Source organism: Carcharhinus amblyrhynchos, chromosome 6 (assembly GCF_965287045.1).
Source record: "Carcharhinus amblyrhynchos chromosome 6, sCarAmb.v2.hapA, whole genome shotgun sequence".
NCBI lineage: Eukaryota > Metazoa > Chordata > Chondrichthyes > Carcharhiniformes > Carcharhinidae > Carcharhinus > Carcharhinus amblyrhynchos.
Window position 1 is genome coordinate 49,847,884 of NC_137329.1, and position 15,058 is coordinate 49,862,941.

Sequence of the window (15,058 nt, forward strand, 5' to 3'; positions counted from 1 at the left end):
CTTTTAAAAGACTTCTGGATGAGTATATGGGGTTTTATGGGATTGGGGGTTATAGATAGGTCTATAGATTGGTAGGTGTTGATGTGATCGGCGCAACTCGTGGGCCGAAGGGCCTGTTTGTGCTGTAGTGTTCTATGTTCTATGTTCTATAAAAGTTCACTCAACATGGCAAGAAGAGCGCTCAAACCAATTTCAGTTTCCAAATCTTTGACAAGCTGAAGGTAGGTACTGAAGGACATGCACAGGACAGACGCAATGTTGAAAAGGGTGTTTGTGAGGTTCAAAGGACCACAATTGCTCCTCCCAGCCCTGCAAAAGTCTTCAGTAAACTTTTAAGAGGTTTCCAGTGGTCAGTATAATAACCACGCCATGGTTCCTGGAGAATGTGTTACTAACACGTGCCACATGTGCTTCACTCATTCTTACTAAATACTTTAATGGATTCAGGTCCCCTATCTGCATATTTAATGGGCACTCATTTAAAAACCTGAGTTGGGAGAGGGGACAATGAATGCACTAGTTTCCCATTGGATTTTTAACTGCCTGTCACTATTCTTCAGATAAGAACACGGTAACCAACAGGGAAAAGTCTCCCCTGTGATATTTGAAAGTCTTGTTACCATTGAAAACTATTAAATAACTGAATCAGCCAAAATAAAACTGGGCAAGAGGGACAAGAGGAAGAAAATTTATAGTCCCATTCATGTGTCCTTATTTTCTCTGCACTTACATTTCGATTTCCACTTCTGCCACAGCATTAAAGTAGTCCGAATCCAAACCTTAAGTTACATCTTGTGTACAATACTGGTGTACAATCCTTCTCAAACTGACTATAAACATTGACACAGCTGACCACACCATCCTCCCCCATTATCGAACGGTGTGGGACGGTAACCTGGTGTTGTGAGACTTCTTACTGAGATGACTCTTACCAGGTTCCATTCTTAACTCTCCAGTCTTAGAATCTCTACAGTACAGAAGAGGCCTTTCAGCCCATCATGCCTGTACCGAGCACCATCCCACCCAGGCCCTATTCCTGTAACCCCACACATTTATTCCCTGAAACTAGGGTCAATTTTAGCATGCCAATCAATCTACCCTGCTCATCTTTGGACTAGGGAAAGAAATCAGGGCACCCGGAAGAAACCCATGCAAGGGAGAAAGTGCAAACTCCACATAGATAGTGACCAAGGCTGGAATTCAACCTGGGTCTCTGGCACTATGAGGCAGCAGTGCTAACCACCATGCTGCCCATTGTAACCACTTCCAATGGCTCTGCTGCCACATCTGCATTGTTGCCCTGGTGTTGTCCAGAGATCTATCTAGAGCCTCTTTATAACTCATTTGCACACCGTCCCTCAGCAATATCACCTAAAGATATAATGCAAACTCATTTCCAGCTCTACTTCACTATCAGCTCTCTTCAATCCCTCCATTGTGTCTGTGTTGTTACACTGACATCCAGTCCTGGAGTGAGCTGGAATTTCATCCAGTGAAATATTAGGAAGGCCAAAGCCATTGCCTTCCAGTCCTTCTGGTTGACTCTTAACTGCTCTCTGAAATGGCCTGGTACGAACAATCAGTTCAAGGAAAATTAGGGATGGACACCAATTACTGGCCTTGCCAATGACACCTGCATCCCATCATGGAATAAAATAAATCCCTCATCCTCTGCATGACCACTCCCCACCTTCCTATGACTTCCTCCAGTCTTTCAACCCCATGAGAATTCTGCATTCCTTCACATCTTGTCTCAAACATGGCTCACTTCCTTCTTATGCACCATTGATGTGCTGTGCATCCAGCTAAGTAGGCCGAAGCCTTGAAATTCCCTCACTGAAACTCTTTGCCATACTCCCTCTGCACCACCAAGATACTGCGCAATACCTATTCTGCTCACCTGTTTTAACTTCTCATTCTTTGAATTGATGTTAATTTTTGTCTGGTTATGCTCTTGTAAAATGGCTTGGCACATATTACTACATTAAAGTTGCTTTATAAATACACATTATTATTCTTTTCTTTCCCCTTCTTTATCTCCTATTTCCTATACTTATATCTCTTCGCAATCCACCTGGCTGTGAATTTTGTGTTTTCTGTCAATTTCTGCCACGTTCTGGTAGAATAAAGCAAGAGAAATGGTGGGGAGTCATCTTCACACTGCGTCTAGACAGGAGATCACAATCCTCTGGTGCTGGATAAAATGCCAACAATGTCTCACTCTTGTCAAGCGTGGGCAGATAGGTAGCCTGTCTTGTGCCTTGTGTTAAACAGTCTTTACTCTCATTGTATGAGTACGACCTCACACCATTGTTCAATGGTGTCCACTATCAGCCACGTGTAGGTGTGACCTGTTCACAGACTATTGCACAGAATAGTAAACTGAATGAGGATATAAATCAATGCAGAGCTTTATGAATGACAGCTTGACTGCATGTTCCAAAAACTTGGATATGGATCTCTAGCAGAAAGTGACTCACAGCTGATGGTTTGTGTCCACTAGAGCTTTGCCAAGTTTAATTGCCATGGTGATAAGCCAAGCACTGTGTGTACTTTGTGTGTTAATTTGCTTCATTTCACACAGTTTTTCTTCTTTTGCTGCCAAGCACAGCGAGAGGGAGAGGTGTCCGTGGCCTGGAATTTTATCAGTGAGCTATTAAGTACTTGGCTGAGATTGTACAGCTTCAAATCATAAGGAGTGTCCTCTCAGAGAGGACAAGGAATGGCTTCAAGTGGCTGCCAAGTGGTTAACAGAGTGCTTTAATTTGTGAATTATCAGCAAAGTTGCTGGTTTTTCTCCTCTCCTGAAAATGCTCATGCTGGGGATATGGAGTGTCCTCGACTGCTTTAGACTAGTAGCCCATTCTCCATGTGTGAACATAGGCAGCGGGTGTCAGGATTCACAGCCAAATGTGCTTGTTAACAGTGTGTTGAAAGAAGCAGCTTGCAATGGAGCTGTGTGAGAATCTGTAGCAAGAGGAGGAGGTAGAAGGTGGTGTTGAAAAGGTGCCAACATGTGTCAGACACTGTGAGCTGCTAGTGAGATGTGGGACGGAAAGACGTTGCCCACTGCTCTCACAAGAGATGATATATACTTGTTTTCTCATTTGCACCTGTATGACTATGACTTTTGCTTTCCCTAAGGGCCTGCAAATTCCTTTCTGTTTTTGTATTGTCAAATTCAACACTAACATAAGCTTTCTGAGTGTGAGGCTGAGGCGAAGCTATGTAAAATAAGTGGGTTAACATTTCCATTACGATTTGTAAAATGTAAGCCTATGTTTCTTTATTGGTTAATCATAGAACTGAAAAGACATGTTATTTTGATTTTGCTGCTAATGCTGCTGACGGTATATATATGCCCCTCGATTTATGTATGACTCACTCAGTGTGATCTCTTAGTGTGCTGACATCTGGGACATGCACGTCTAAGTATAAATTGTATGGCCAACTGTGAGCTATGTACTCCCCAAGATGAGATGCCAGGAATTGGTACTCTTGACATTTGGTTCTCTGGCTCGAGGCACTGCCACTCCTGACATGCATCCACTGGTGCCAAGACAGTCTGTTCCAACATTGCTGGGATGGCCTCCATTGAGAAAACTTTCTTCACGTCACTTATGTGAGGTCTGATGCTGGGAGGGGGCTGACGGCTTTGTTAGTTGCTGTGTCCCTGCTCTGATACCTTTGGACATGTATTTATGGACTGGAGGACTAAACAATCTTCATCTGAGGTTCCACAGAACTCACTAATAGATGTATTCACAGTTTTTCATTCAGCTCATCCCATGAAATATTGCAATGACAATTCATAGAGTCATAAAATCCCAACAGCACAGAAGGAGGCCTTTTGGCCCATTGAGTCTACACTGAGCACAATCCCTATTCCCATAACCCCTCATATTAATCCCGCAGACGCTAGGGTCAATTTAGCACGACCAATCAACCTAACTCTCACATATTTGGACTGTGGGAGGAAACCAGAGGACCCAGAGGAAACCCACACCGACACGGGGAGAACGTGCAGACTCCACACAGACAGTGACCCGAGGCTGGAATTGAACCTGGTCCCTGGTGCTGTCAGGCAGCAGTGCTAACTACTGTGCCACCGTGCCATCCAAATTGTCATTCAACATCTGAAATGTTGACGTGTCTGCGCTCTCTACAGATGCTGACTGATCTGTCGAGTGTTTCCAATACATTTTGTCTGAGTTTCAGATTATCAGCGTCTGCAGATTTTATTATTATTATTTTATCTCTGATTGGTGCTGGTTGCTCACCAATAGTAGATTATGCAGTGGTTCAAAGAGCTTTCCTCCTGCAAGTCCACTACTCCCCTCCTTTCTCTGTGTCTGACAAGCTTATACTTATCTGAGAGTTTGGGTGGCTTGACAGATTGTGGGTCGGTTATTGCCTCATGTGTGTGGTGTTTATTTTCTCAGATATTGATGAGTGCGTGTCCAGCCCATGCTCACATCATTGTGTTAACACTGAGGGAAGTTTCTACTGTGCATGTCCGGAAGGATTTCACTTAAATGTGAATGACACCTGCACAGGTGAGTCCAGAGAAAGTGATAAGAGAGCAAGTATTGATAACTTTGCTTTAAACTCTGGGTGGAATAAGTCGAGGAATTCAGGCAGCTTTGTAAGTGGTGCCAAAAAAGTTCAGAGTAAGTCTTCTGAACCCTGAGTTTCTTCTGTCACTTTACATCTGCTGAGGAACATCTGTTATTTCTTATAATATATATGCATTAAAAACCATGCCAACTTTTTTTCCCACCACATTTCCTCTCGCTGGAATTCAGTTCTGTGGGAGTCAGGCATTCTTAATGCCTTTGTACTTTCTTCAGTATGAGCCTTGGCTGTTCAAACATGGTGGGCACTGGTTATTTACACCAATGTTGTTTCAATTTCGATGTTTTAATAATGCATTTCATAGAATAATAGAATCCCTACAGTGCAGTACAGGCCATTCCGTCCATTGAGTCTGTAACACCTTTCTGACCCAGGCCCTCTTCCCCCACCCTATCCTTGTAATCCCACATATTTACCATGGTCTATCCATCTAACCTGCACATCTTTGGATGGTGGGTGGAAACCTGAAATCCACACAGACACAGGGAGAATGTACAAACTCCACAGAGTCACCCAAGGCTGGAATTGAACTTGGGCCCATGGAGATGTGAGGCAGCAGTACTAACCACTAAGCCACCATATTCATTACAAGGTGGTTTCGCATTACTCTGAAAGTCCTCTCAAGCAAACTCGGCTTCTTTAAACATGCCATGAAATGGACAGCGTGTGCAGAATTAACAACACCCCGATTCTAAAAATAATTCATTAAAAGCTTTGCGGAATGCCTGGCCCACTTGAACTCTCCTACAAGGTAAGAATCATTATTAAACCAAGGCAAATAAGTTAAAACCATTCGTAAGATTTATTTGTTATTTGCAAGATAAATAGACAGAAGTTAAATGGTACATCAAGATAATTGAATTGTAAAATAAAGGGCAGAATTTAATCCCCTAAAAAGCTGGTGGGTTTGTGTCGGTTTCAATTGTTAAAAACCTGGATTGTCTGCTGGTACTGTGGCACAATGGTTAGCGCTGCTGCCTCACAGTGCCAGAGCTCTGGGCTTGATCCCGGCCTTGGGTGATTGTCTATGTGGAGTTTGTATGTTTTCCCTGTGCCTGCATGTGTTTTCTCTGGGTGCTCCGGTTTCCTCCCACAGTCCAAAGATGTGCAGGTTAGATGGATTGGCCATGCTAAATTGCCCCTTCATTTCCCATGATGTGTGGGTTAGGGGGATTAGCTGTGGTAAATGCATGAGGTTACACTGATAAGACGAGGGTGTGGGCATCGGTAAAATGTGAGTCAGTGCAAATCTGATGGGCCAAATAGCCCCCTTCTGCACTACATGGATTCTATGAATTTTATGATTCCAACAAACCCCCAAAATGTCCACTTCCAGTTTTAGCAGGGGCTGAGATTCAGGCAGGCAGTAATAGACAATTTTCATATTATAATCAAGCTTGAGCGTATCATTTTTATGCACCATTTTAAAGTTAACTGTAGATGGTCAGCTTATCTAAAGCTTTACAGAAACGAAAGGACTGTTAGGTCCAAGAGATAAAAATGCCAAAAACCCCATGATCAGACATCAACTGTCATCCCTTCTGATCTCCACCCAGCATTGCTATTTTGTGCAGATTTCCAGTGCTCTGGCACTAACCTGCACTCATCACCACTAACTCATCATCATCATAAGGGCTTTCACTACCCAGGATTCACATCTTTTCCTAACTCCTCAGGATTGGTTCCCCGCCCTGGATGGGACTCAGACTACCCGGTCCTGTAACCCATCCTCCAGCGTTCACCACCCAGTTGGAAGCCAAGGCTGCTAAGCAGGCTGACTATCTGGAGGCTCATGTGAAGACCCAGGTCTTTACATGTAGGGAAACGCCACCTTCAGGGTTTTGTTTATGTTATTGGGTCACACCCTTCTGGCAGATCAAAAGGTTATAATCCAATATGTCACAGAATCTTTGACAGAATAGAGTTACAACCAGGTGAGAAGAATAAACTGGCTCCCCCTTTTTCCCAACTTCCTCGGCTGGTCGCAACAATGGTTTGTTTGAGATCCTTTCACCATGGATAACTTTTCCCAATCCAAATTTATTTACTTTTTATAGAGAGCCAATTTAGCCTGGAATAGGTTTAATAGTTACTCAAATGTAGGGAAAAATAATGACGTGACGAAATAAGAAGAATCCAAATAAAAGTTCAAAAAATATACGATTGACTTGTCCCTGAGGTGTTGGTGGTGGTATGTTACGGCCGTTAAGTTAGCTGATTTTGGTAGAGCTGATTTTGATGGATTCACCGTCTGTTAGAGAGACTTACTGGCTTGCCCGCAGAGCAAAGAGATGACCTTGTTGTTTCTGCAAGACTGACTGAAGTGACTTTCCTGTTACTTCCTGTTTTCTGCCTGTCTGCTAAAATACAGTTGCCTCCAGTAAGAGAAAGAGAGAGAGATGTCCTACTTGATTCTCTGTTCTTTGCTTCTGTCATTCTGTCAAGCCAGTTTCCAACCATTTTCCCTGTGTATTCCCAAGGGAGAATCGGCCTGCGTTACCATCCATAGTTTGTGTTGGTTTTCCTCTCAGAACCTTTTACACATCCTGAGATACACATCAACAAATGGTGATTTTGTTTGTGTGCCTGAAGAGATGTAGTAAACAGATATAGTATACAGTCTCCATTGTCCTCACAAAGTCCAGCCTTTTGCATTTCTCATGCCTTTCTTTTTAAAGTGCACCTTGACACCTTTTCAGGTCTGAAATTGCATTTTCCCTCAGGAAGGTCTGCCAATACAATCCACAGAGGAATTTTCTAGGAAGTGTCCCTTTACATTATCGATCATCTTTTGAGCAGTGTCATTCCTTGTATTTCTTTAAAAAAAACACAGGTCTTCTCCAAATAGTTCAGTGTGTCCGTATTAGTTGGCCGTGGTCGTCCTCACTCTGAATTTGTGACAACACATTCAGGATCAGTGGGATACTTAATAAACAGCTGGAGTCCTCTTCTATTCCTGAAAATCTAGAGCTGGGAATTGGAGCTTAAATGAGGTGGTCAGACAAAGTTTACCTGGGTAATGTAAGTGTTAACTCACTATCTGTTCTGATTTTCAGATGCACTTTGATTTAGGCGGCTAAATGCTATAAAGTTATGGAGGATGTTCTGCTTGTATTACATAGTTTTTGGCCAAATCAGATGACTGGAAAATGCTGTAAAATTTTCTCTGAACTTCTGAGGAGCTTTTGGCAACACGCTTCTCCATGGGGGTCCTTCTGACAGGAAGAGAAGATAGTCATGATGCTCCAAAAGGAGCAGCAAGTGCTCTAAAGCCAGTGATGTTTGCTACCAAATAAACCTGTTGGACTTTAACCTGGTGTTGTAAGACTTCTTACTATGAGGAGAAGAACCAGCAGGCAGATGAAGGAGCAAGCAGGACTATAGTTGTAGGAAAAGCAAACAGGAGGAGGTGTTCCCCCAAGAGAGCTTATGGATTTGGAACAACGTCCCTTCAATTCATTGCAACGACAGAAATATGTTGTCTCCTGCAATCAACTGGCACACCTAGCATCTCATAGGCTATTATATCTTCAGGTCACTGCAACTCTCAACGTTTTAGCTTTCAGTCTAACTTGACAGGGCCATGTTAGGTGTGGGTTCATAGAATCATAGAATTCCTATAGTGCGGAAGAAGGCCATTCAGCCCATCAAGTCTGCACCAACCACAATCCAATCCAGCCCTTATTCCCATAACTTCACACATTTACCCTGCTAATCCCCTTGACAATTGGGTTAATTTAGCATGGCCAATCCACCTAACCTGCACATCTTTGGATTGGGGGAAGAAACCAGAGCACCTGAAGGAAACTCATGCAATTACAGGAACAAAGTGCAAACTCCACAAAAACATCTGAGGCCAGAATTGAACCTGGGTCCCTGGCACTGTGAGGTAGCAGTGCTAACCACTGTGTCACCGTGAAAAATAAACACCAGGTATAGATACACAATTTTGCCCCCTTCAGCTCCTGTCACGCTGAAACAGATAGAATTATAGAATCCTTACAGTGCAGAAAGAGGCCATTTGGCCCATTAAGCCAGCACTGACATCAATCCCACCCAGGCTGTAGCCCCATAACCCCACATATTCACCTTGCTGACACTCAGGGGCAATTTAACATGGCCAGTCCACCTAAGCTGCACGTCTTTGGACTGTAGGAGGAAACCCACACAGACATGGGTAAATGTGCAAACTCCACACCCAAGATCAGAATTGAATCCAGGTCCCTGGCCCTGTGAGGCAGTGGTGCTAACCACTGTGCCATGGTGCCGCCCAGGCATTGGTAACATCTATTCTGCATTACACAGGTGTCTCAGGCCATGTCTGTTTGAGTCAACACTTCCATTGCTTTTCCTGAGGACATGTGCATGCAGCAGGATAGGGCTTCTTTCAACTTCAGGGCATCATGGACTGCACTCCCATTGCCTTGCAGGCTCCTTCATACCATTTCACAGGCCATCATGAATTTCAAGGACTTCTAGTTCATTTGTGTGCAACTGTTGTCCAGATGTAAACAGTATGTGGTAAAAGTATGTTCCTGTTCGCTTGGGAACTGTCTTTACATTTTTATATTATTCCATACCTCCCACTTCCTACTCTTCCCCTGCTAAACTAGGTTGGGAAGTAAAGTTTATTCATTAGTGTCACAAGTAGGCTTACATTAACACTGCAATGAAGTTACTGTGAAAATCCCCTAGTTGCCACACTCTGGCAACTGTTCGGGTACACTGAGGGAGAATTTAGCATGGCCGTCACATCTTGCAGACTGTGGGAGGAAACCTGAGCACCCAGAGGAAACCCACACAGACATGGGGAGAATGTGCAAACTCCACACAGACAGTGACCCGAACTGAGAATTGAATCCAGGACCCTGATGCTGTAAGACAGCAGTGCTAACCACTGTGCCACCCATGATACCATGTAATTAAGGAAGGACATGAACCTCACTGACACATGACACAAAGTAGACAAATAAAGGAGTCAACTGCACTTCAGTCTTGTTCAAGGAGCAGTTAGCTAAGAGAGGGGTAGGTGACAGCCTTACCAAAAATGTTTAGAACCCCTTTCTTGATGCCAAGTGGACAGCAGGACATCATGGTAGGGAGTGGGAAACGTTACCTTCTTGACTCTTTTCCCATTCCTTGTACATCTTCCTCAAGAGGTTGAACAAACTGTGGAGAATCTAAGCTGCAGCAGATAGTTCAGGCTCTGCAGAGGAAGCAGCCTCCATGAGCCTGTTCCTTGGAGATTTTTTATGTTCCTCTCTCTAGATACTTCAGCCCACTTGCAGGACCTTGTTGCAGCACAGAAGATTGCACAGAAGTTGCAATTAGCATGCCTAATGAAAAGTATTCTGCTCTGCAGATGTATTTTTACTGAGTTGCAATGTGTTATTTCCCAGAAAACGTGTTGAAATCAGCTCCAGTAATGGAATCTCTCAAGCAGCCTTTGCCAGCTGCGATCTTTGCCACGCCTTGGACACCACCAACATCCTGTTGGTACAATGAGACCTTGCAAGAGGATGGTGCCACCTGGTCAGTGTCTGAGTGCGTTGAGTGTACTTGCCAGGTGAGGAGATCCAATTGTTTACCATTGAGTTCACTTACTGAAGGATATCTCAGCTTTGAGCCATCCTGCCTCAAGACCCCTTTTCACCATTTGGATTGTTTAAATATAATTTCACGCAGCAGGAAGTTAAGGGCTGCAAGGCATGTCCTGGGAATGTGGTGGGGGCAGGTTCAATTGATGCATTCAAGGGGGAATTGATTATCTGAATGGGAAGAATGTTCAGGGTTAAGGGGAGAATGCAGGGGGACGGCATGAGATGAATTGCATATTCAGAGATCTGATGCAGACATAATGAGCCGAATGGCCTCCTTTTGTACTGTAACAATTCTGTAAAATTGCAGAGCAACCTTTTTCTTTTAATTTAAAGAAATTCTTCATTGATTAGCTGAGGAAAAAAAATAATAAATGGGTTGAAGGAGCAGTAGCGGACAGTGTCTAAATAAATCCTAGGTATCTAAATTACAAATTAGGTTTTCAATCCTTTATCCTTTGTATCCTGTCTGTTGAATCCTGCCACTATTATCCATGGCATAATCCAATGTCCTAACCTTCTGTGGTTCACCTCAGGGTAAGCCAGAGGGTAATGTTTTCTAATTATATTTAATTCTAATGGAGTCCCTGGGTTATATAAACCATGAAACAGAGAGAGGAGCTTTTGAGAAGGTAAAAGAGCATAGGGAGAGAGAGGCGGACTATTCCAAGAGGGAAAGCCAGGAAGCGGGGTCATGGGATGAAACAGGAATTGAAGCAGTGATAGAGAAGGAAATTTTCCAGTTATTGGGGAAGTGAGAGCAACAACGTCTCTGGCCTATTACGGATGGAGATATTCCTGGGGCTGAGAATGAGTCTGGAAGCAATCATAGAGATTGAAACTGGAATGGTTTTTGGTCTAATATATAACATACGTATACCATCTGATCCTGATTTCTTTGACAGCTTGTTTGACATCTACAGTGAACTCTATCATAAACCCATACAGTGGGGCATATTGTATATGTGCATGGCCACTCCTTGCAGGTTTTGGCTGCTGACTCCAGACTGATGGTGTTCCCTTTTCCAGTTCACCCATTTTCCTAAACCAACCATTGAGAAACGTATTTAAAAGAAAAAGGTCTTTGAGTAATACATGTGCCTATCCAGGCCAAAGCGGACTGCTTGATTGGCACGACATCCACAAACATCCACTTCCTCCACCACCGACGCTCAGTAGCAGCAGTGTGTACTATTTACAAGATGCACTGCAGCAATTCACTAAAGATCCTTAGACAGCATCTTCCAAACCCATGACCACTTCCATCTAGAAGGACAAGGGCAGCAGATACGTGGGAACACCACCACCTGCAAATTCTCCTCCAAGCCATTCACCGCCCTGACTTGGAAATATATTGCCATTCTTTCGCAGTCGCTGGGTCAAAATCCTGGAATTCCCTCCCTAACAGCATTGTGGGTCAACCCACAGCACGTGGACTGCAGCGACTCAAGAAGGTTGCTCACCACCACCTTCTCAAGGACAACTAGGGATGGGCAATAAATGCTGGCCACCTGTGACACCCATGTCCCATGAATGAATAAAAAAGTATTAAATAATGCGAATAAATAGAGGTGAATGGAGGTCTCGAGAAAGGCTGGTCCCCAGCAAGCTCACTCTTCAGGCTTCTGTCTTCCTCATCGTACCCCGCCCAAGCCTCCATCCTGTTCTGCAATGCCATTAACAATATGGTAAATTTTACCTCACTTCCTCAGACCTCAATCTACTTGCCATTCCTCTGCTGACCTCTCAGATCTCGATGCCACACGTGGTTTCCCCCGGTAGATAGTTTGCTCCACTCTTATTGCTCTCTGCCATGCCCGGCGCCAGTACCAGTCCACATTGCCTGATTGCATATCACATCACAAATCCTGTTCTTGTCTGAAAACAAATATGGAAGCAGAAATTTTAGGTACCGGAGAGACCCATTTTACCCCTGCATTTTTGGGCCCTCATTCTGCACAGTCTTGTGATCTTGTTTCCTCCCAAAATAATCTAAATTTCATACTGGAAAATCATATAAGAACATAAGAACATAAGAAATAGGAGCAGGAGTAGGCCATCTGGCCCTTCGAGCCTGCCCCGCCATTCAATAAGATCATGGCTGATCTGTCGCTGCTCAGTTCCACTTTCCCGCCCTCTCCCCATAACCCTTAATCCCCTCTCTTATCAAAAACCCATCAACCCGCTTCTTAAAAATATTTAGCGAGGCAGCCTCCACCACTTCAACGGGCAGAGAATTCCAGAGATTCACCACCCTTTGAGTGAAGAAGTTCCTCCTCAACTCCGTTCTGAACCGCCCCCCCTTTATCTTGAGGCTGTGCCCCCTAGTCCTACTGTCTTTTTTGAGCGGGAAGAGTCTTTCCACCTCTATCCTATCCATCCCATTCATCATCTTATACGTCTCAATGAGATCTCCCCTCATTCTTCTAAACTCTAACGAGTACAAGCCTAGTTTATTCAGCCTCTCCTCATAGCTCAACCCCCTCAACTCCGGTATCAGCCTAGTAAACCTCCTCTGCACTCCCTCCAGGGCCAAAATATCCTTGCGCAGGTGCGGCGCCCAAAACTGCACACAGTACTCCAGCTGCGGCCTCACCAATGCCCTATACAGCTGCAGCAAGACCTCCCTACTTTTATATTCAATCCCCCTCGCTATGAAGGCCAGCATCCCATTCGCCTTCCTGACCACCTGCTGCACTTGCAGGCTGGGTTTTTGCGACTCATGCACAAGGACCCCGAGGTCCCTCTGCACCGTCGCCTGCTGCAGTTTTTCGCCACGTAAGTAATAGTCCTTCCTACCATTCTTCCTACCAAAGTGGACCACCTCACACTTGCCAACATTAAATTCCATTTGCCATTTCCTGGCCCATTCGCCCAGCCTATCTAGATCCTTCTGCAGACTCTCCACACCCTCCGCACAATTTGCCTTTCCCCCAATCTTGGTGTCATCAGCAAATTTCGACACCCTACACTCGGTTCCCTCCTCCAGATCATCTATATAAATGGTAAATAGCTGAGGCCCCAGCACCGACCCCTGGGGCACCCCACTAGTCACCAACCGCCAATCCGAATAGCACCCATTGACCCCCACTCTCTGCCTCCTATTTGACAACCAATCCTCTATCCACGCTAACACCCTACCCCCAACTCCATGTCCTCTGACCTTCTGCAGTAACCTCTTGTGAGGTACCTTATCAAACGCCTTCTGAAAATCCAGAAAGACCACATCCACCGGCTCTCCTCTATCCACTGCCCTAGACACATCCTCATAGAACTCCAGTAAATTTGTCAGACACGACTTCCCTTTAATGAAACCGTGTTGCGTCTGCCCTATCAAGCAATTCCCTTCAAGATGCCTCGCAATTTCCTCCTTAATGACGGATTCTAACATTTTACCTACCACAGACGTTAAACTAACCGGCCTGTAATTCCCCGCCTTTTGCCTGGCACCCTTCTTAAACAACGGCGTAACATTAGCCGTTTTCCAATCCTCCGGCACTTCCCCGGAATCCAGCGACGTCTGGAAAATAACCACCAAGGCATCCACTATCACCTCCGCCATTTCTTTCAGAACCCTCGGATGCATTCCATCCGGTCCTGGGGACTTGTCCACAATCAGCCCCTCCAGTCTGTCGCGCACCACCTCTCTAGTAACAGTAATGTCATTAAGACCCTCCAGTCCTACCACCTTTCCATCGCTAACACCCGGCAAATTATTCACGTCCTCTTCCGTGAAGACAGAAACAAAAAAGTTATTCAAGACCTTAGCCATATCCCCATCCCCTACCACTAGGTCCCCTTTCTCATCCGTTAAGGGACCAACGTTCACCCTAGCCAGCCTCTTCCTTTTTATATATTTATAAAAACTCTTGCTATCCTTTTTTATATTAAGCGCTAGCCCAGCTTCATAGCTTCTTCTACCCTCCTTTATCAACTTTTTTGTCAATCTTTGTTGACATTTAAACCTTTCCCAATCCTCTTCTCGCCCACTGCTCTTAGCTACTCTAAATTCCTCCGCTTTTAATTTAACACTTTCCTTCACCTCCTTCGTTATCCACGGCTTATTACCTCTCTTCCTACTGCCCTTTTTAACCATCGGAATAAATTTCTGCTGAGCACCAAGAAAGATCTCCTTAAAGATCCTCCACTGCTCCTCAGCAGACCTACCTTCCAACGCGCTCCCCCAGTCCACATTCGCCAATTCTTCTCTCATCCTACCATACTCCCCTCTATTCAAACAAAGGACACGTGTCCGGGAACCCACTTTCTCCTCCTCCATCTGCAACAGAAACTCCACCATACAATGATCACTCTCTCCAAGAGGATCCTTCACCTCAAGGTCCCTAATTCTACCCGCCTCATTACATAGCACCAGATCCAAGATAGCTCGCTCCCTCGTCGGCTCCAACACACACTGTTCCAGGAAACTATCCCGGCAGCATTCCAAGAACTCCTCCTCGAGCCCACCTCGTCCAACATGGGTCGACCAATCAATATGCAGATTGAAATCCCCCATAACTACTGCCGTCCCATTCCTGCACGCCGCACTTATTTGCGCGTTAACAGCCCGCCCCACCTCCAGATCATTATTCGGGGGCCTATAGACAACACCCACCAGCGTCTTCCTCCCTTTGCTGTTCCTAATCTCCACCCACAACGATTCCACTTTCTGCTCTTTGGCTCCGATATCATCCCTTGCTACCACCTTGATGCTGTCCTTAATCAGCAGAGCTACGCCACCCCCTCTTTCCTCCTGCCTATCCTTCCTAAACACTTGATAGCCCTGTACATTCATCTCCCAGTCCCTGTCACCTTGCAGCCACGTC

The 15,058-nt window shown here is 44.9% G+C and overlaps 1 protein-coding gene across 1 annotated transcript in view; it reads left to right on the forward strand.

Annotated features, from left to right (window-relative positions):
* Nucleotides 1-15,058, forward strand: part of LOC145344465 (kielin/chordin-like protein) — a 304,857-nt gene that overhangs the window by 204,380 nt on the left and 85,419 nt on the right. The window contains exons 15-16 of the mRNA XM_080191611.1: nt 4,443-4,586; nt 10,035-10,201. Of these exons, the coding sequence (XP_080047737.1) occupies nt 4,443-4,586; nt 10,035-10,201 (311 nt within the window). The remainder of the gene's footprint in view (nt 1-4,442; nt 4,587-10,034; nt 10,202-15,058) is intronic.